At 48.0% G+C, this 19,894-nt stretch overlaps 1 protein-coding gene across 14 annotated transcripts in view; it reads right to left on the bottom strand.

The window, feature by feature from the left end:
- Positions 1-1,386: 1,386 nt before the first annotated feature.
- Positions 1,387-19,894, bottom strand: part of KIF1A (kinesin family member 1A) — a 171,683-nt gene continuing 153,175 nt past the window's right edge. For all 14 annotated transcript variants that reach the window (XM_031957496.1, XM_031957497.1, XM_031957498.1 and 11 more), the window contains 9 exons: positions 19,410-19,471; positions 18,547-18,692; positions 16,729-16,938; positions 15,586-15,663; positions 13,664-13,788; positions 11,927-12,079; positions 11,082-11,274; positions 7,926-8,044; positions 1,387-6,669 (listed from right to left, as the gene is read on the bottom strand). In XM_031957496.1, the coding sequence (XP_031813356.1) occupies positions 6,627-6,669; positions 7,926-8,044; positions 11,082-11,274; positions 11,927-12,079; positions 13,664-13,788; positions 15,586-15,663; positions 16,729-16,938; positions 18,547-18,692; positions 19,410-19,471 (1,129 nt within the window). In that variant the 3' untranslated portion in view covers positions 1,387-6,626. The remainder of the gene's footprint in view (positions 6,670-7,925; positions 8,045-11,081; positions 11,275-11,926; positions 12,080-13,663; positions 13,789-15,585; positions 15,664-16,728; positions 16,939-18,546; positions 18,693-19,409; positions 19,472-19,894) is intronic.

Genomic DNA, 19,894 nt, shown 5'->3' with positions numbered 1-19,894 from the left:
TGGCTTTAAATTCTCTTATCTGATGATATCTGCTTGGATAGCTTTTTTCTAGGGAAATTTAAATTAAGAGTTTATTATTATTATTGACTTGTATTCTTTGTTTCTGGTCAGATTTCCAATTAGAATATAAACCCGGACTCCCCCAAACAATGGGAGGAAAGGCCCGGTGGGGGATAATCTTGTGTCTTGCAGCTTATGGTTTGTACTTCTTTGCTGACAAGCACCTTGTCCAATGGAAGATGCCCTTTCTCCCCAGATCAGAATAGATCCCTTTCTGCTTTTTCTTACTCTAAGCGTCTCTGATTGTTTTTGAGGACATTAATCGCCGTCCCATGCGTGAGGCTCCGGTGATGCATAAAGCACTTAGCAGGCTGTATAAATGCCAGCAGTAGGGAGGATTTTCCACACAGGGAACTTACCTCCTTTAACTTTTCAATATTATTAACAGTCCCAAATTCATATCTTACAGTTTTTGCTTTAAAACTAGTATTCTTGAGAAGAAAACAAAAAAGTAGCAGCTTGTGGCATCTGCTTGAGAATGGCTAAACAAGCCAAGGCAGGCAAGTGCCAGAATATTACTATTATTAGCTGAGGCAGTTGGGCTTAAGTGACGTGCCCAGAGTCACACAGCTAGGAAGTGTTAAGTGTCTGAGGCCAGATTCAAACTCGGGTCCTCCTGACTTCAGGGTTGTGGCTCTATCCACTTAGCTTCCCCATGTCAGAATATTGTCACAGAAAGAGTGGTGGAAGGGAGCCCTCCAGAGAAGGTGGGAGACTCCCAGTGTCTTAAGCACAGGAGGCATTTGGGTTTTTTCTTTGTATGCCCCAGGGCTTAGAACCATGTCCCTGACATCTTATCAGCCCTTAAAATGCTTGCTCACACATTGTGTTTGTTCTTTTTCAAAGGAGATCTGAAGGTGATGGGAGCCTTATGAATTGGATTTAATGAGTGTGGGCTGTGTATGAGGTCACTTTCCTCACTTTCTCTTCTGGAGCCATTTGGATCCAATGGCCAGATAGAGATCAGGATGCCTGGGGATGGCCCCCTGCCTCCTTAATGGATGATCCATATATACAACGACTACCATAATCTACACAAAACCAACTAAGCTTGATTGTGGTAGCAGACCTTCTTCTGGAGAAAAGATGACAGAGAAAGGACATTTTCTTAGTTGAAAGAGAACACACGTCACAGGGTGTGGGATGGAGTGGGCAGAGCAGAGAATCGCTTTTTAATCTGATTTACGTAACTGTTGCCCTTTGTTACAGGGGACGGTTTAACAAAAATTGTGTCATAATTTGGGGAAAGATTATTGTTTTTTTAAAAAAGAGGCACCGAGAAAACTTAAAAAAATATACAGACAAAAAAAAGTCCAGAGCCACAGGTCCAGTATTTGCATAAATGCCACATTTATTTCTTAACTGAACAATGCCTTGAGTGTACACAAACAGTTTAAGACCCTATATTTCAACACTCATAGTTTAAGACATCAATAAAACTAGACTCATTACTTGAGTATTGTTGTTATTATACAGTGGTGCCCACAGCAATCACATATATACAAAGCAAGAGAAATGGTCTCCCAGCGCATGGGGGATGGCGTCACAGGAAGAACTCATTTGGACAAACTAATTTATGGAAGCACAGGCAAAAAAAGAAAAAAAAAAAACTCCAAAGGAACCACACCTCCCTTCATTTGTACAGCAAAGCCTCTCGGCAAATGACCCCTCCTGAAGAAAGACAGTTTCCTTCCCTCGCTTGGCAGTCCACAGATCGAGAGAGAGCGCGGGAGGACAAGAGACTGGTTGACCGTTGCTTTCTCTTGGCTCGATAGCATCCCAACCTTCAACACGGCCGTCGTTAGGACAGGTCAGGAGGGCCTCTGAGAGCTTCTCAGCAACTTGTTTTGGCTTGGAGCCTCTTGAAAAAGCATCACCCCTAAAGTGTCCCGGGACTCGTAGGTCCCGCAGAATTCTATTTCCTCTTTTGTGTAAGCACCCAGGTGATGGTTCTAGCGGTTAAGTCTTTACCAAAAACATCATTACACAGTGATGGGCTCTTCCGACGAAGAGCTTGGAATCAATGAGCTATTGACAGACATCTCATGCACGGTCATAGAGACCAGTCGAACAAACAGTGGGAAGACACCAAAGAGCGTTTTCTATAGTTTATCTCCCATAGATTCCTATTTGGTCTCAGTCTGGTCTAAAGTCATGGCCAATTTGTATACAAGGATTTTTTTCCTGGTCACGGTCATCTCAAGGAAATGCTATGACTCTTTTGAGAAAAAGTCATGCTGTTGTTTTTTGTTTCGTTGCCAGATCGGGTCTATCTGTGACTTCATGAAATTGGGTCTGCCTTGCCTTGACCCTATGTGGTGAGAGGTGCTGGAGAATTAATCGATCATTAATTCTCACTTAAAATCCTTCGTGATAGTGAAGCGTTATCTTTGTAAATAGATTGCTACTAGATGGTGAGCCTTGTTAAAACAATGTAAAACATGTGTCTCATGTTTACAGTTTATGAATTCTTCCTCATCTTCATCTCTTCAACAATAGCTAGGATTTCTTTGCAACTATCTAAAGAAAAAAATCTACCTGGAAATTTGATTCCCGGACCCTAACAATAATAGTAGCAGGATTGTGATTCTGCTGCTGGGGAGAAATGTTGCGGGATACCCAAAGGCAAATGAGTTTCAGAATCCTAGTTATTCCCAGGCTGGGATCAGACCACAGAGGCAGCTGTCGTATAAGTCGGGAATCTACCTAATTGCTGGATTTCAGATCTTTTTGATGTTTTGTAGGAAAATTCACATTAAATCTCAAAAAAGTTTATTGCATTTTTTTTCTGGTCCCCCTCAGCTTGTTTCCCCCTCAATTATCCCTCCCCCCAAATAACAAACAGTGTGCTCTGCAGGTTGGCTGGCCTCAGGCACAGGTGTGTTTATCACTTGGAAGGGAGGAAGAAGATCATTCCCAGACCATGTTCTTCAGGATGGCTGACCTGACAACATGGCCCTGAACAGCTTTGATGGCTGTCACCTTGCCCTAAGGGAGTACCCTTCCTCCCTAGAAAGCTGGAACTCTTGGAGGACTCAATGCTTACATCAACTTTAGACATCCTTTCTTACTTTTCCTGGTATAGATCGAAAAACAACAATAGGCACTTGCAGAAAAAGATCTTTTAGGTCTTTCTACCAAGTCAGAAAAGCTTACTTATAACTTCACTAGGGGGAAATCTTTTAATTAGATTTGAAGGGAGGAAAATGCAAAACATTTTCCAAAAGACCCTTGGTTCCAATTCAGGTTGAAGAAATCTGGACTTCCAAAGGAAGAACTGAGCTCTAGCAGTGTCATCAAGGTGGTCTGAAACGCAGCCTGGGCTAGCTAGGGAGAAGTTTCCGGCTCTTTGTAATTTTTAGACACTGGGGTTTCACAGGGCTTTGTGTGTGCGTGTTATATTTTCTACTCCAGTCATCAGGCTGTCATGAAATACATGAAGGTCCCTGTCATAATTTGAGCCTCAAATCATATTTTTAGGGGCTGACATTTGCTCAAAATTCAGCATCCTGAAAGGATTTGGCTGCTCTCTCCTGTATATCTTAGGAAAGATGGGGGGATTGAAATAACTTTTCAAAGGGAAAGTCTAAATAGAATCTTCCCTTGATCATATCATGCTAGAAGGCCAAGGGGTGTCCTATGTATTTTTGGAGGTAGAACAAAAAACCCAATCTTATAGCTTCTTGTAAAAGAACAAAGGACACCTTTTACTTGACTCTGCTTAGAAGGTGGGTGGTTTAAATGGCCATCAACTTGTAATGTAGATTTGACGATGGACAGTGACCATGATAGGACAAAAATGGATGTGGTTGGAGAAGACCAGGAGGAAAAATCAGTGCCAGCGAGTTGGGAAACATGACTGAGGGCCTGTGGGACAGAACCAAGTCCCACCGAAACAGAAGGATGCTCTGGTCTGAACAGTTGTCCTAAGAACAATCAGAAAGGAAAGGAGAAGAGCAGGAAACCATCCACTAGAGAGTGGGATCTTTGAGATATCACAATATCCCGCTGTTGTGAGAAATGGGGCGAAGCTGAGCACGACTCTGAAATCTTGGCCCTGGGACGAACAAATATGGTAGAGGGGTGGCCGAGGAGAGGGAGTCTGGAGCTTTGGGGGCCCGCTGAAGTTTCTGGAGGTTGGCTTTCTAGGTTTTCACAAGCCCATCCTCTCCCTTATCCAAAGGAAAATGCATAGATAGCTGTTTGGGATTCATAACATCCCCACTACCACCAAGGGGATGAGAAAGGGACGGTGAAAAGCAAGGGTAGCCAGGGAGTGCAAATGAGGGTGGGCTGTGATCTGGTAGAGTCCTGTGGTTACTCAGATAAGGGCCATAGAGCTACCTCTCTGGACAGTTGCTGCTCTGAAAGGGGATGAGTGGAGAGGTCTAGTTAAAACTCCCACGACTGGGAACATACCAACGGCAGCTGCAAACAACAGTCTAAAAACATTCATCTTAATTTCACCAAAAAGTTGGAAACATGACAGTCAACTGGGCAGACCCCAAACTTCAAGGGCGTTACCGATAAGAAAACTATGCTTATGAGGGAACTTCTCGTCTTGGGAACGTGGTTTGGCTAGCCACGGAATTCTGGGCTTCTTTGGTTAGCCGGACTCTTTGGACCAGATAAACTAGCTGGGGATTCGCAGGAGCAAGGGATTAAAATTCGTGTTATTTGGGGCCCAGGACAAAAAGAAACTCTTTTCACATATAAAAATAAAAATCAATCTCTGGCAAACCCGACACCATCCTACCCCCAACCCACTCTTGCTCATCAACCAGTCATCCTCTCATTGAATTCACACAGCCTTCTCACCACATGGGGGAAGGATCAAACCCTGTCCAAAATAGGTAGCGAGATCGAGCCCTGGGCTTCAAGACCACAACGAGGACTTCTTGGGCTGAGGGGGACTTGCTGATTTAGTCCGAGATTCTGGAAGGGTCCTTGCGCCTCTACCCTGATTATAGTATCTGTTCCCTAGTGGCCTTCCTAGTTCTCAACCATCCAAATGACCTCATGCCCAGCAGTTCGGATTAGAATCCTACCGGTCAACAAAGAGCAGACTCACAGAAAGGGTGGGCATTGGCTCCCCAGGATTCCACTATCCGGTGCATTGCCGGGCCCTTCTCCGCTGTTTCTTTGCACTTGCCTCTATAGGAGGGTCTCTAAGGTCCACATGGGTGGGTGGGTGGGTGGAGAGAATGGTCAAGGATTGACTCTTCCCAATAACATCGCATGGGTATCGAACCTCATAGGTAGGGGAGCCCAGACAGAGCACCTGGGCCTTTTCTGTGCTAGTGCCTCTTGGGTATTCCTTTATAAACTGGCTGCCTCACTCTTTCCATATCCTAGTTCATTCCCTTTCTCTGGCATTATAGCTGCAGACTTAGAAATGTCAATCCACAAACATTTATTGAGCAGCTACTGTGTGCAAGGCACACTATCTATCTGGTCATACCTCATGGGGCAGAAATCGTGATGAAAAGGATGGGATTCATACTTCCCAGCTGAGGAACAACTCTCATCCAATACGCGGTCGGGCTTCGGAAAGCGAGCAAAGGGGTTCACTTCCCCCCGAACCAGTCATGCAGTGCACACACATAAACCCACATAGGAGGGAAAGGCAAAACCGTTTGAAAAAGTGCTTTGTCTCCGACCGGTGACTCAGGGACAGGGATGTGTGGAAGTCTGTGTGCTGAGCACGGGGGCTCAGGGGGCCAGGGGTGCAGCCAGAAATAGCCTCCTCTGCACTTTGGGTTAGGTTCTGGGGAGAGGGAGAAGGGAAAGGTCCTAGAGAGGGGGAGTGAATGTCCAATAGCCGGCTGACCTGCTGACGTGCCCCAGTCAGCTCCAGGTCTGCCTACAACCGAGAATGCCCCGAAACTCTACGGGGTCATGGGAGTTTTGAAAGGGGCAAAAATGATGCTCTGATGGCTGTTCATTTTCCAGAACTCCCTCTCTGACCTGCCTCAGTGAGGACCTCTGCCCAGTTTTCTGGAGCACCATAGATCAAGAAATGACAACTGAAATCAACCCAAATCAATGGCCCTTGGGGAAGGCGCTAGAAAGAAGTGGTTCCTAAATATAACCAGGGCTTATGGGGCAGCCGAATCTTAAAACTTGCCAATTGAGGGTATTTTAATAATGGATCTATCTATCCTTTAAAAGAAATTCTGATTGGCAGCAGAAACGCCTGACATGTGACCTCGGACCCTTTGAACATGCTCCAGCTCTTTTCCCCAAGAGCTTGCTCAGATGGGAGTAAAAGAATGCTAGCTTCTGTTGACGAGCAGTATAGACTGGGGACGGAGGGGCCACCCGACGAAGGAGAGAGTGGGAGATGGTGTGCGCCCGAGGCGGTCAGGCCAGATGGGCAGCTGAGCGGCTACCACGAAAAAGGGTTTCCTGGGGCAAGGGGAAGACTGTCGGTGGGCCGGTGGAAGGGTGGGTGGTCAGGGCCGTCGAGACAGATCTAAGGGAGGGACGGGGGGGGGAGGGTCGGGAAGGGCTCTCCTACTGGACCCGACACAGTTGGCAAAGAGACGGTGGTAGAGGCGTTGGGCTCAGATTCTCATCTGTGCTGTTCTCCTTCGGGAGAGTTTGGATCTGTTTCAAAAGCCAAGAAGAAAAGCGAGTCAGTAGATTGTGAAAACAGGCATGAGGCAGGGATGGAGTGGATGGAGAGCTGGCCCCAGAGCTGGGAAAGTCTGCGTCCCAACGGCCGCTGGTCTGCTCCAGAGCCCGCCGATGCACGTTCCCCAACACGGTGCTAACCGGGCTCAGCTCCCGCTGCCCAGACCGCTTTTTCACTTCCTCTGCCCGCGGCTGTCTCAGGTTATAAAGGCCCCGACCTCATTTGCCACCTTTTTCAATGGGTGAGTTACTCCCCAGAGCCAGAACGCCCCTCCTCCCCAGCCAAGCTCTCACTCGGACCCCTTCCAGGGGTAGGTCTCGGACCCACACTTTTTATCTGCAGGCTCTCCCTGTTGCCTTCTAGCTTCCTGTCCTGTATTGTCTCACACCTTGAGAGTGAAATCTCTTTGTAAAAAGGAAGTATCTTTCCTCGGTCTTTAGCCCGTGTCTGGCAACTGTACATTTAACAATTCCTTCATCTAGTCGATTCTACACATTCTCATCCCGGCATTTCCCTAGCCGTCTCTCAGGAGCAGGGAATCCTGGGACTTCCACCTCGGAAAGTTCAGGCCACACCTGAAGGGCAGCCCAACAGTAATTTGCCGGGCAAGAGTTTCTAGCCAGTCTTGTTTCCCCTTGCCTGCCTCTGGACTGGAGATTGGTGAACTCTTCCAGGACTAGTAACGCTGGGACAATTCTCTTAGATAGTGGTGGGAGAGGCAGCTTGGGGGGCACGTCAAGGATCAAAGACTGAACTGGCAGGAAGCTTGGGTTCTGCCGCTGACACCAGCTGTGACCCTGAGCCGCCCATTCAGCTCAGTGCCCGGGGGCACTTGTACGGAAGTGGCAGAGGGGGGCAGTGAGGGGCACCGTGGCACACACAGAGCGCTGCACCTGGGGTCAGCAAGCCTCGCCTTCCTGAGGTCAAAATCCAGCCTTAGACATCCCTAGCTGGGGGACCCTACGCACTCACTTCACCCCGCTTGTCTCAGTTTCCTCATCTGGAAAATGAACTGGAGAAGGGAATGGCCCTGCCCCAGTATCTTTGCCAAGAAACCCCAAATGGAATCCCAGAGAGGCAGACCTGATGAAAATGACTGAACAAGTGATGGAGGAAGTTTTCATACAAGTTACAGATCCTGTCTTCCTTCTTTCCCTATTGGTGTTCTATACTTGAAAAATAAAATACACCCCCCCACACACACACACTTACACACACCCCTCCTTACCTTATGGTTCCAGCCAAGAGAGGGTTGAATGCGTACAGCCAGTCATGCATGTCCTTGTCACTGTTTGCCTGCAGCAGGATGCCCCGGTGCTCTGTGCACACGGCAAATGTATTAGGAGTCTGGGACGGAAGAGAATCAGGAGGTTAGGGCAGCATTTCCAGGGTGATGTTTTCGCAAGCGTCCATCCCCAAACAAAGTGAAAAAAAAAACACAATAACAAGAACATTCAGAGATCCAATTTCCAAGTCACCATTACGTTTCTATGATGATGGCGGTTCTATGGCTCCTTGCACACAGGGCCCCCCACAAAGGCAGATTTGGAGGAACAAGCACAACGCCCGGCTCCAGGCTTCAGAAAACTAGTGGTCCAAAGCCAAGGGGCATGTGGTTGACACAGAGTAGGCACACAGTAGGCGTGTCTTTTCTGTGTCATGGACCTCTTTGGCAGGAGGGTGAATTCCAGAGACCCTTTCTAAGAAGAGTGTTTTTAAATGCATAAGATAGAAAGTACTGCAAAGGAAGCCGGTTATATTGAAATACTGTTTTCTATTTACATCCATCTATCTATCCATCTCTCTATCTTTTGATCTGTCTTTCCTTATCTATTTATCAACCTCTTTCTATCATCTATCTTTGTCATCTATTTACATCTATCTATCCATCTACCTATCTACCTCTATCTCTCTATATATGTTTGTCTATCTATCCATCAATCTACTTCTATCCATCTATCCATATCTCTATCTCTATCCATCCATCCATCCATCTATCTACCTCTATCTATCTCTCTATATATCCATCTATCTACCTCTCTCTCTTTCTCTCTGTCTTTCTCCCCCTTCATGTTTCATCTCTATCTCCCTGTCTATCTATCTTTCTTTCTATCCATTTATCTATCTACCCATCCATTTCTTTCTTTGTGCCTATCTATCAGTTTCTCTCTGTCTATCCATCCATCCATCCATTTATCCATAGAGTCCAAGTTAAGTAGTCCTGAAATAGGGAGTTGACCCCTTCTGTAGCCCCAAACCTCCCACTGCAACATCCTAGCCTGTTCTGGCCTATTTCAGAGCACATTCTATACTTGGATGGATCTCCTGACTCCTGCCCTTTCCCCATCTCACAAAGACCCCTCTTTCATTGGTATGGTTTGATTTAAGCTCCCCCTCTGCATACTTAGTACTGAGATTCAGAAGTGGGTAGGGAGGAGAACATTGCCTCATACTAAGAAGCAGTTGAAAACAGGGTCATTTGATGGCCTGGAGGGCCTCTCCACCCTTGGGTCCAATCATTCCTTTACCCTTCTCAATTGATGGCAAAGGATGCCAAAGAGTCTGTAGCACCACAGAAGGAGTGATTAACCCTGGGTTCACAGAACTACAGAATCTCAAGCTAAAAGAGATTCCCAAGACCTTCTTGTCTAGCCCGTCTGTGGCAGAACATCCCTTCTTTGTCCTGCCCCAGGAGTAGCCATCCAGCCCACTCCTTCCCTCCTGAGGTGGCCCAGTTCTCTCTTGGACAGTCCTGCCAGCAAGGCTCAGTCTGAATTTGCCCCCTTGTGCCTTCCTCTCATTCTTCCTGGTTCTGCTTTCTGGGGCCACGCAGAAGACGTCTGTGGCGTTTGAGGAAGTAAGTCCTTAGAGACCAAGTCTCCTGTATCTCAGATGGTGTGTGTAGGAAGAAGCTCTTGGGGACCAGGTGATAACTATGAAACAACCATGTTCTCTTCCTCATGCCACGAATCTTCCACCTCCATGGACGCCCGCCCCCAGCCTTCCCCTCAGTGCCTCGGCTATCAGCATTCCTTCTCCCACATTAGAGACACAGCTGAGGCAGGGAACAGCTCTCTGTCTTTCTCCCCCTCCATGTTTCATCTCTATCTCCCTGTCTATCTTTCTTTCTATCCATTTATCTATCTACCCATCCATTTCTTTCTTTGTGCCTATCTATCAGTTTCTCTGTCTGTCTATCCATCCATCCATCCATTTATCCATAGAGTCCAAGTTAAGTAGTCCTGAAATAGGGAGTTGCCCCCTTCTGTAGCCCCAAACCTCCCACTGCAACATCCTAGCCTGTTCTGGCCTATTTCAGAGCACATTCTGTGTGCTCTGAGATTTTCCTCGGCATTGGTGCATTCCCAATCCCCCAATCCCCTGCTCTCCTCCAAAGGTGATTCTTGGTTGTTCTTGGGCTGAGTGAGGAACAGAACTACTTGGAAATAAGGGGAAAGCCAGGAGTGTGCCGTGGGGCCAGCTGCTAGTGAACAATGTCCTGGCCAACAAGTGGAGAATGGGAGAGAGAGGGACTGGACTGGAGCTGCCTGGAAGGACTTTATGGAGCTCAGAGAGGTCTCCCCTTCATTCCCCTTCTCTTACCAAATTGATCTACATACTGTTCCCAAAGTCATTATATTCTTTCCCATCCCTTGTGCATTAAAAGCAAAATCAGGTCCATAAGTCAAGAAGGCCCTTCATGGAATCATTGAGATTTGGACCCATAGGTCAAGAAGATTTGTACTCATAAGTCAAGAAGGCCCTTCACAGAAATATTGAGATTTGGACCCATAGATCAAGAAGGCCCTTCACAGAATCACTGACACTGGGACCCATCAGTCAAGAAGGCCCTTCATAGGATCATTGACATTCAGACCCATAGGTCAAGAAGCCCTTCATGGAATTACTGAGATTTGGACCCATAGGTCAAGAAGACCCTTCACAGAATCACAGACTTCAGGGTTGGAAGGGCCTTCAGTGGGCTTCAATCCAACCTTTCCTGAAAGAATCTCCACTAAAACCTGGCCCACAAGTGGGGGTCATGTGGCCTCTGCTTGAAGGGCTCCAAGGGGGATCCCGCCACCTGCCCAGGCTATTCCACACCACAATTGCTCTCATGGTGAGGACCAGGGCAGAAGAAAGAACCCTGACAAGGAGCAAGGCAGGCCGAGTCTTAGCCCGGCTTTACCACCAAGGAGTGGGATGCGGCTAGGCGAGTCTCCTTCCAGCTCAGTCCCTCAGCAGCATCCTCCCTGGAATGGGTGGGGAGGGCGGGCCAGGAGCCTTCCTGACTTTGCTGGGGAGCTTCAGTCTCTGCTCTTACGGAAGTGTCCCCCACCCCGCCCTCAATCCCAGCAGCCCCTACTCCTCCCAGACCCGTTACCTTGAGCATGGCCTGCTGGTCCTCACTGTATTCCACCTGGGCAGTGGAGAGGTTGAGAATGAACCTCTCCACGGAGTCCTTGTCACTGTTGTACATGTAAGCATAGGGGCGCCTCACCACCACAAAGCGCTTGGCCCAGCCTGTCGTCTTGGGTTCCAGGAAGTGGAGGTAGCCCTTCTTGGAGACGATGGGGCTGAGGAAAAGGGAGAGGAAAAGGCTTTGCTCCTTGGGCAGTTAGGGAAGATGCGAGGGCCTGGGGAGATTCGCCCATCACTTCCCTGTCCCTGAGAACCTGTTCCCAACTTCCTAGAACCTTCAACCTCTCCAGATTCAGGCCCTTCACAAGCCATCCCAATGAGAATGGAGCTATCCGTGGTGCTGCTCCTGACTAGTTTGAGCTCCACTCCGCCCAGGTCCTGAAAGAATTGAGCTTGGACCTCAAGGAAGGACACTCAGAGCAGGGTCAGACGCTTTGCAAGAGCTGAAAATCTGGCCCATGTCTTGGAAGCCTCCTCCTCTGGCCACAGATGCTGGTGAGGGTGCAAGAAACTAGACTTCTTTGGGTAGGTTTGTTTGAAATGTCACTTTTTCTGAAAAGATCTTGCCACTTTCTCACGTCACCACTCTCTGAAGCCATCTGACACTCTCCGGCCTTCATCCAGCATGTCTAGAAGCATGTGGGGAGGACTCAGCTCCCAGAGCTCTCCCTGGAATTGTGCTCTTTGCCCAGGGGTTTCAGTGCTTACACCTGGGATGAGGGAGGCTGGGAATCTCCCCTAACAGGCGGAGAACAGGTCCACCCCTTTTACGTCTGCCTGCCCTCAGCACCCCAGAGGCCTCCATACCTGACCCGGATCTCTTGTATGTCTGGTACCAGCAAACGCTGGGGCTCCTTCTCTGCTTCCGGCCCACCGACGGGAGAAGGAGATTTTTTCTGCTCTCCCTCCAGCACTGGCTCCAGTTCGGGGCTGACCGGTCGGGAGCAGGGCGGGGGGTTCCTGAGAGGAAAAACAAGAACCATTTCATTAGGCAGCATGGTCCAGAGAAAGCCTACATGACCTGGAGTCAGGGTGGCCTTGGATTCAAATCCTACTTCTGAACCTTACAAGTGATGTAACACTGGGCAAGTTCCTTACTCTTATCTATAAGACAGGGAGAAAATTATCTGCCTGACTTCCTCACAGGGTTATCAGGAGAGTTGGTAAGTATTAAAGCATCCAGAGGCAGGCAGGGCTGCCCAGTAACAGGGAGCTGGCTTGGGAGCCAGGCAGACTGTGAGTCAGGAAGGTCTGGGTTAGAGTTCTGACCCAGGTGCCGAGTGGCTCCGTGACTGGAGGGACCATTTAACCTGTCCAGATTTCGGTTTTCTTCTCTGTAAAATGGGATAACTCACAAGGAATGAGATACATAAAGTATATTGCGAGAACAGTGTTTAGTCTTAGTATTATTATTGTTATTGCTATTATTATACTGGCTGTAGGATCTTGTTGACTTAATGACCTCGTTGACTCTTTATATGTACTGGTCGTGTGACACTAGCAAGGGACTGACCCTCTTAATGATCTCATTGACTCTATGATTATAAATTACAGAGAAAGGACCAACCTGCCTTAGTGGAGAGAGTTTCCTCCCCTGGGAGGCCCCATCCCAGTGAGGTTTCAGGTTGAATGTCTATCCTTCTCCTAAAGGGGCTCACATTGCCTTTCCGAGCTTATCACACCGAGCATAGGAAAGTTACTGGGAACACTCCCTGCTCACCCCAGACTTGCCAGATCCCAGACTTCCTCCAAGCTCATGTGGCAACTTCTGTGAAGATCCTTCCAAGATTCCCACTGTTATTAATACTCCCTCACTTCTCCTCAAAGGAGCGTGTCTATACTTAGTCCTGGGTTCCCACCAGTAGAACGTAAGCTCCTTAACAGGAAGCATTATTTCATTTTTGTCTTACTATGTGAGGGCTGCCTAACACAGTGCCTGGTATACAGTAGGTACTTAATAATGGCAGGCTGAATGAATTGAATTGAACATAATGAGGAAGAGTCATGACTTGGAAATTTACTGCCTAGGCAATCCCAAATGGGCACAAGATAACATGACGGTAATGGGGGAGGCATTCCAAAGAATGGGACTCTAGAGTTGAGTATAAATCTTGCTATTTCCTAAATTCTTAATTTCTCCTCTTTAATTCTAATTTTTTATTTTTTGTTTTTAATAATAGCTTTTTATTTTCAAAATACGTGCAAAGATAGTTTTCACCATTGATCCTTGCAAAATCTTGTGTTCCAAATTTTTCTCCCTCACTTCTCCCCACCCCTCTCCCTCAGAGAGCAAGCATTCAGTATTAGGTTAAATGCATGCAATTCTTCTAACCGTATTTCCATATTTATCCCGTTGCACAAGAAAAATCGGATCAAAAAGGGGAAAAGATTCCTCTTTAAATCTTAGGCATTGGATCCAGCGGGATTCAGCGATGTTGCCCCCGGCTCAGAAGAGCCACACATCTGGAACCTGCTTCCTGGGTCACTGAGCATGTCTTGCTTTGGATGCCCCCTCTGGGCTTGGCCGCAGAGTATTTGGCTTACCTCAGGTCCGCAGCGGTGTACCGCCCTTCAACCAGGGATGGGCAGGTGGAGGATGGAGTAAGAGTAGCTGCACTAAGGGGGGACATGGAAGGATCCCGCAGCAGAGTCACCGACATCTCTGACAGCTGCAGGGGAGAAGAAAGGACAGATGTATTCTTTCCCCAGCACCTGCTGCTCTCAATATCAGTGCACGACTCGGGAGCAGAGCTGGAACGGAGCAGGTCTTTGCCCTTTGGTCTTCATGGAACTCAATGGATTAGGATTTCCAGTGTGGCACAAACCCTGATCCAGTGACTGCTGATGACCTTTCAAGCCCAACATTCAGGATGTGTGCCCACAGCAGGCGGACACTGATGAGGTGGAGAAGGAACCGGCGAACCACCCCAGTGTCTCTGCCAAAAACCCCACATCTGAACCCGAACTGTCAGACGTGACTGAACAACAGCAGCAATAAACTAATTTGTTATAGAAAATACTAAGTATTAGGAATTATTGTTGGAATTAGGTTTCATTTCTTGCCTTTAAAAACATAATCATGGTACCTTCCCAGCAGAACTCAAAGACCTGAGTTCAAATCCAGCCTCAAACATGTAACACTTCCTAGTTGTGTGATGCTGTGCAAGTGGTGAATAATTTCTCCCTTGTTACTTATACTTATGGATAAGCCCCTGAGAACTGTTACAGAATGTTTCTGTATTTTATACAGTGTATTCATGGCACTTGCCAATTTCTGACCAATTGCTATCTGAAGCAGGTCCCTTCACTAAGGGGGTCTCACGTAATTCAAATCGGCAGCTCCTGGTTTGATGGGATTTGAGAGAGACCAAAATGCTTTCAAGGGAAAAATTCCACTTCCATTTGCTTACTGTAGCCCACAAATTGGGTTCTGAAGAACCATGTTAGTGGAGTCCAGGTTCTAGCAGCTTCCACCCAATTGGGAAACCCAATCAGAAGCCCAATGTTAGAACGGGTATGTTTTTGTTGTCCAAAGACCAGGTTAAGTCAGAAGGTATCAACACCCTCTGATGGTTGGGTCACTGGTGATGATGGCTCCTTATTTAGCCATGACCACATATGCTACCGCCTTCTGGGGTAGGGAGGGACTTGGGTCTTACCTGGTAGAGGGAAGACCTCTAGTGAGGAAGTCACAGAAATTTTTACTTATTGGAGAATTTACGAACGTGATAAATAGGTGTGTATTCTTGTGAATGTTAAGTCAGTGTGTACCATTACTGAGAGTTTAAATGGACAGTAGCTCTCTGTCCTTCTGTTCTTGAAGTTTATCTGGACAATAGCTCTCCGTCATCCTATTTCTGAATAGTATCTTAGAGAAATCTTTGTGTCAGAAAGTGTCTTGTTAAGAGCTGTGATTACTGGTTTTTTTGAGCAATGAGATCTTAGGTCAGCCACCTCCTCTGAGTTTCAGTTCTCTCATTTGTAAATTGTGGGGGAAGGTTGGGATTTCTTTTTCCTTCCTTTCCAGTGCCTCCACTGGAGTCCCTCCAGGTGTGAATGTATGATGCCAAGGATAAATTGGCTTCCTGGCTTCACTTTGGGTGTGGAAGAGGAGCTGACCTGTTTACTGTCTCCCTGAGCTGGCTCCTGGCACACCGGGTCTGGTTTATTATGACTTACTCCTCATTGCCAAACCCGATAACATGTAAGTCCTCCTAATGACATAAAGACAAAGTGCCGAGACCCTTGGTCTTTGTTCCCATGATGACAAGCGACCCAGAAGTTTCACCAAATAAAGGGGATTTCCATTTCTAAAATTGTGTCGAAGCCATGGCTTCCCTTCGGATACTGAGAACCTTTAGCTGGGCTGCACTGAGATGCATCAAGGGTTTCCCTGGGATGTAAAGGATGCCGCGGGTTCCCAGGGGCTGGGAGGGACCCGTAGAACAGGGGGCTCCCCATCTTACCTTGCTTTCACTGGCACTGACGCAGACGTGGCTGTGGGTGTACTCTCTGTTGAAGGTGTGCGTGAGGAGGCGGAGGCACTGGAAAGGAAGGAAAGAGAAAGTCCAGTAAATGACTGGTCCTCCTAGAAGAAGGTGCTGGTCCAAGGTAGAGTTTATGCAGAGTGGGGAACTTAGGTCATGGAATCACCGAACAGGGAATTTGGTTTGGATGTGAGGTGAGACCTGGAACATCAGGTCTCCCCTGGTCACTTGGTGACACTTCACTTCCTCTGGGGAAGATTTCCTTGGTCAAATTCCTTGCTCAGTTTCCTAGCCAGAAGTCTCTGTTTTCTCTGCCCCACCCCACCCCAAATACAGGTTGGAATCGATCAGTTAGAGGTTCTCTCAGGGCCTTTTCCACTAAGGAGTCTATAAACAGAGGATAACCAAATGGAGACAGAGGGAGGATGGGAGTCTGGATGCCATATCCCAGGAGGAGCTGGGGTTTACCCAGGAGACAGTGGGTGCTGTTCTACACACCAGGGAGTGGAGGATATGGCTTCAGAGGGGACAGAGTCAGCACAAGAGAACCATGCACCGCCCTCTCTGGGCCTTCGTTTCTCCCTTTGTATGTTGGAACGGCCGGGCTCGAGGCTCAGGCTCTAAGGTCCCATCCAGCTCTCAACCCTATGACCCCACAAAAAAGTACTGAAGCTGAGCTGAGGGTTAGGATATAACCAGACAGTAAGCTGGATTGAAGAAGAGCAGGAGTTACAAGGGGAAGCTTTGGTCTTGGGTGGGGAGACAGTGAAGACAATGGAAAAAAGTGTTCTTGTCTGGCCGGAGGAGGAAGGAGCTCAAATGGGCATCTGCCTGGTGGCGACATGGAGACTAGTTACAGGCCGGACAAGATGTCTTCTAAGGGAGCTTCCTGTTCTTAAGATTAAACGTTTCCATTTCTAACACGGAACGAAGTACAGAAGGTGACCTTCCTATTCCTCAATTTCACTGTTGGTGCTTCCTTCCCTTCAGTCAGATGGTTGCAGGGGCAAGAGGGGCTTCTTTCAGGGGCACGATTAAGTACCCTTGCCTCTGGCAGTCTGGAAAGTAAAGGAAAGCTTGGAAACGGCTTCAAGCCTGGGAGCAAAGATGGGCTCACGGTACCTTGGCTGCCAGCTCCTTCTGCCGCTCACTGGGAATGTCCAGGGTTGTGGCGCGAGTCTCCGAGGTGCCGTCCGAGAGTGGAGAGGAAACGCAGGAAGCGCTGTGGGACTCGGAGTCCTCGCTGGAGCAGGGGGACAAGGTCTCCAGGCCAGATCTCTGAGTGGTCTCCAACTTTTCACGTAGGAGGAGATAATGCCTTGTTTTTTCAACCTTAAAAAAAAGAGTATTTTCCAAGTTGTCAGATCACCCTTCTCTTTACAAAGTGCATCCTGTATGTTTCTCTATGAATTGACATCACATTCTGGGACTGAGATATGGCAGGTAATCCTTAGGCTCATTTTACAGATGGGCAAACTGAGGCACATTGAGTTAAGTCTTAGGTCATTTGGCTAAGGCAAAAGTAGCAAGAGTGAGATTTCCTTCCTTTAAGAGAAAGCTGAGCACTGTAGAAAATGTGAATTAACTCTTTGTGCCTTGTATTGGTTATTTATTTGTGACTGTCAGCGGATACCCAAGAACGATTGTGTCCCCAGAACACAAGAGTCAGGGGCTTCAGGATGCAGCCTGGGCTGTGGGAGCCTTCAGGAACTGCCCCCACTTACATCTCAAGGCTGCTCCTTGGAGAGGCTTCCCCAGGGGAGCAGAAAGTGGATGCACTTGAACTCTGGAGAGCTGATGGTTCAGATCTTTGACCCTTCCTCAGCTCAAGGGTCTCCTTTGAAAGGAGGCACCATCTGGTCACTCCAGGCTCTAGTGACTTCCTCTCTGACTTAATTCAATTTGGTCAGTGTCTTGTATATACCCCATAATGGGTAATAGATAGAATGGAACCTTCTTGGAACAGGGACTGGCTCATTTTTATCCAGGTATAAACTCAGTGCCTAACACAACTCTAGGAACACAGTAGGTGCTTAATAAATGCTTATTGGCTGATTATGCAACTTTGGGTATACTCAATCAACAAGCATTTATTTGTCATTTCATATCTCTGAGCCTTAGTTTCCTCATCTGTAAGTTGGGAGGGGGTGTTATAATATCTATAGCTCTTGTAGAGCCAACTGGGCGGTGCACTGGCTAGAGCACTGGATCTGGAGACAGGAAAACCTGAGTTCAAATCCAGGCTTAGACGCTTACTAGCTATATGACACAAGTCACCTAACCTCTGCCTGCCTCAGTTTCCCTATCAGAAAAATGAGGATAATAATAACAGCTACTTCCCAGGTTTGTTGGGAAGATCAAATGAAATCTACCTATAAAGAGTTTCGTGAACCGTAAGCACCATATAAATGTGAGTAATTTATCATTATCATCACAATTACCATTATCCTCATTATTATCAGTATCACCATCACCATCACCACAATCATTATCATCATCATCATCATCATCATCATCGTTGTCATCATCGTCATCATCCCTAGGCCAATGTAAGTCCCAAATGAGATCCTGCATTTCCAATGCTTTGAAGAGCTTAAAGCACTTTATTGGTTGTATTTTCTTGCCATGGAAACCAAATGATCATTTCTTGGACTCCCGAGGGGGTTTGGGGACTGTGGTGTGGCAGATACAGGACCAGCCTTGGCATTAGGAAGGCCAAACCTGACCCTGACATCCACTGACCTCAGGACTCCAGGCAAGCGGCCAAAGCTCTCAGTGCCCCGGGCTAGGTGGCACAAACCCACTGCCCACCTGTATTAACGAAGGGAATTTCCACATCAGAAGTTCCCTACATTTATGGCATCAGAAGTCTGTCCTCTTCCCCCCATCCCCCAAAAGAAATGAGAGGGGGAGAGTTTGGTTGCAAGAATGGCTTCTCACCTCTTGCAGTAGACTTAGCTTCTCAAGCTCCCACTGGTGGTCCAGGATGAGGCTGTCACTGCGGGGCCTCCAGCCGGCCAGGTTCTCCTCCCCCCGCACGTAGGCAACAGAAGTGTCCAGGACCCGCCGACGTCGTCTCTGCATCCCTGGAACGAGAGGATCAGCCATATGTCAAGGCCCACTTTCCCTGTAGATGGGACCATCCGGACTACAGAAGGTGGGGACAGAGGTCCACTCAGTCACTGAACAACAGCCAGGTTCGGGGAGTGTAAGCCCCAAGGCACATGTGTGATGGTGGAGAGGGGAAAAGATGGATGTTTTCTGAAAAAACAGGCTCCTCCCATCCAGCCTCTGCAGAAGAATAAGCATTTTCCCCTCTGGAGACTCTTCTTGGCCCCCTGAGGGACTCACAACACAAAGGGCACAACTAAGAGTGAGCATTGCCAGGAGCGAATCAAATGTTGCGGGTGCGAGTCACTAACGCCCTGGGCTCAGGCAGAAGACAGCCTTCTCCAGGGAGTGACACATGCAGAGGAGCATGGAGGTGGGCCACTGGGCCGGTGAAGGACTGGTCTTCTGGGAGAGCCAATTACTTCTAGGCCTTCCTTGGGCTTATTAAGGAGTCAGGCCTGCAGGTCAGTTCCACCCACCATGACCTCATGTCCTAGAGTCATCCCACGTGGCCACAGGGAGTCAGGACCAGCTGCACCATTAGCTCAGGCTTCTTTTGTGGAGCTCCCGGGGCCCAGGTTAACACCAAAAGGGTCTACTCTGATAAAAGATGTGGAGAGTCAACTCTGCACATGACAAGGGTGAGCCCGAGCGGCCAGGCCCAGGAAGAGGGAGCAGGACCGGTCACTCACCTGGACTTCCAGCATCTGCCACATGACATAGGCTGAGCTCATACACTCCGGTCACCCGATTGCTGCAAAGGAAGAGGTAACAGCTGTGAGCCGGCTTAGGAATCTTCAATTGCTCCCACTGCCCCCAAGATAATGTATCCACTGCTCAGCTAGCATTGAGGGCCTCTTACCACTGGCTCCAGCCTGTCCTTCCAGCTCTCTTGTATCCTCTACATTTTGGCCAACCTTGCCCACCTGCTGTTCCCCAAACTCCACCTTTTATCTTTTGTCTCCATCCCCTGGCACAGGTTCTATTCCAAGCCTAGAACGCACCTCCAGATGACTCCAAGGCTCAGCACAGGGGCCACCTCCTTCAGGAAGCCTTAGAGTTTTATGCTGCCTGAAATCAGCAAGTATGGGCCTAATCTTGTACATGTTCTGTCCGCTCATCCCCAGGGAATGTAAGCTTCTAGAGGGCAAGAACTACTTATTATCTTGCCACTGTA

Source organism: Sarcophilus harrisii, chromosome 3 (assembly GCF_902635505.1).
Source record: "Sarcophilus harrisii chromosome 3, mSarHar1.11, whole genome shotgun sequence".
NCBI classification, from domain to species: domain Eukaryota; kingdom Metazoa; phylum Chordata; class Mammalia; order Dasyuromorphia; family Dasyuridae; genus Sarcophilus; species Sarcophilus harrisii.
This window is presented reverse-complemented; position numbering and strand designations above follow the sequence as displayed.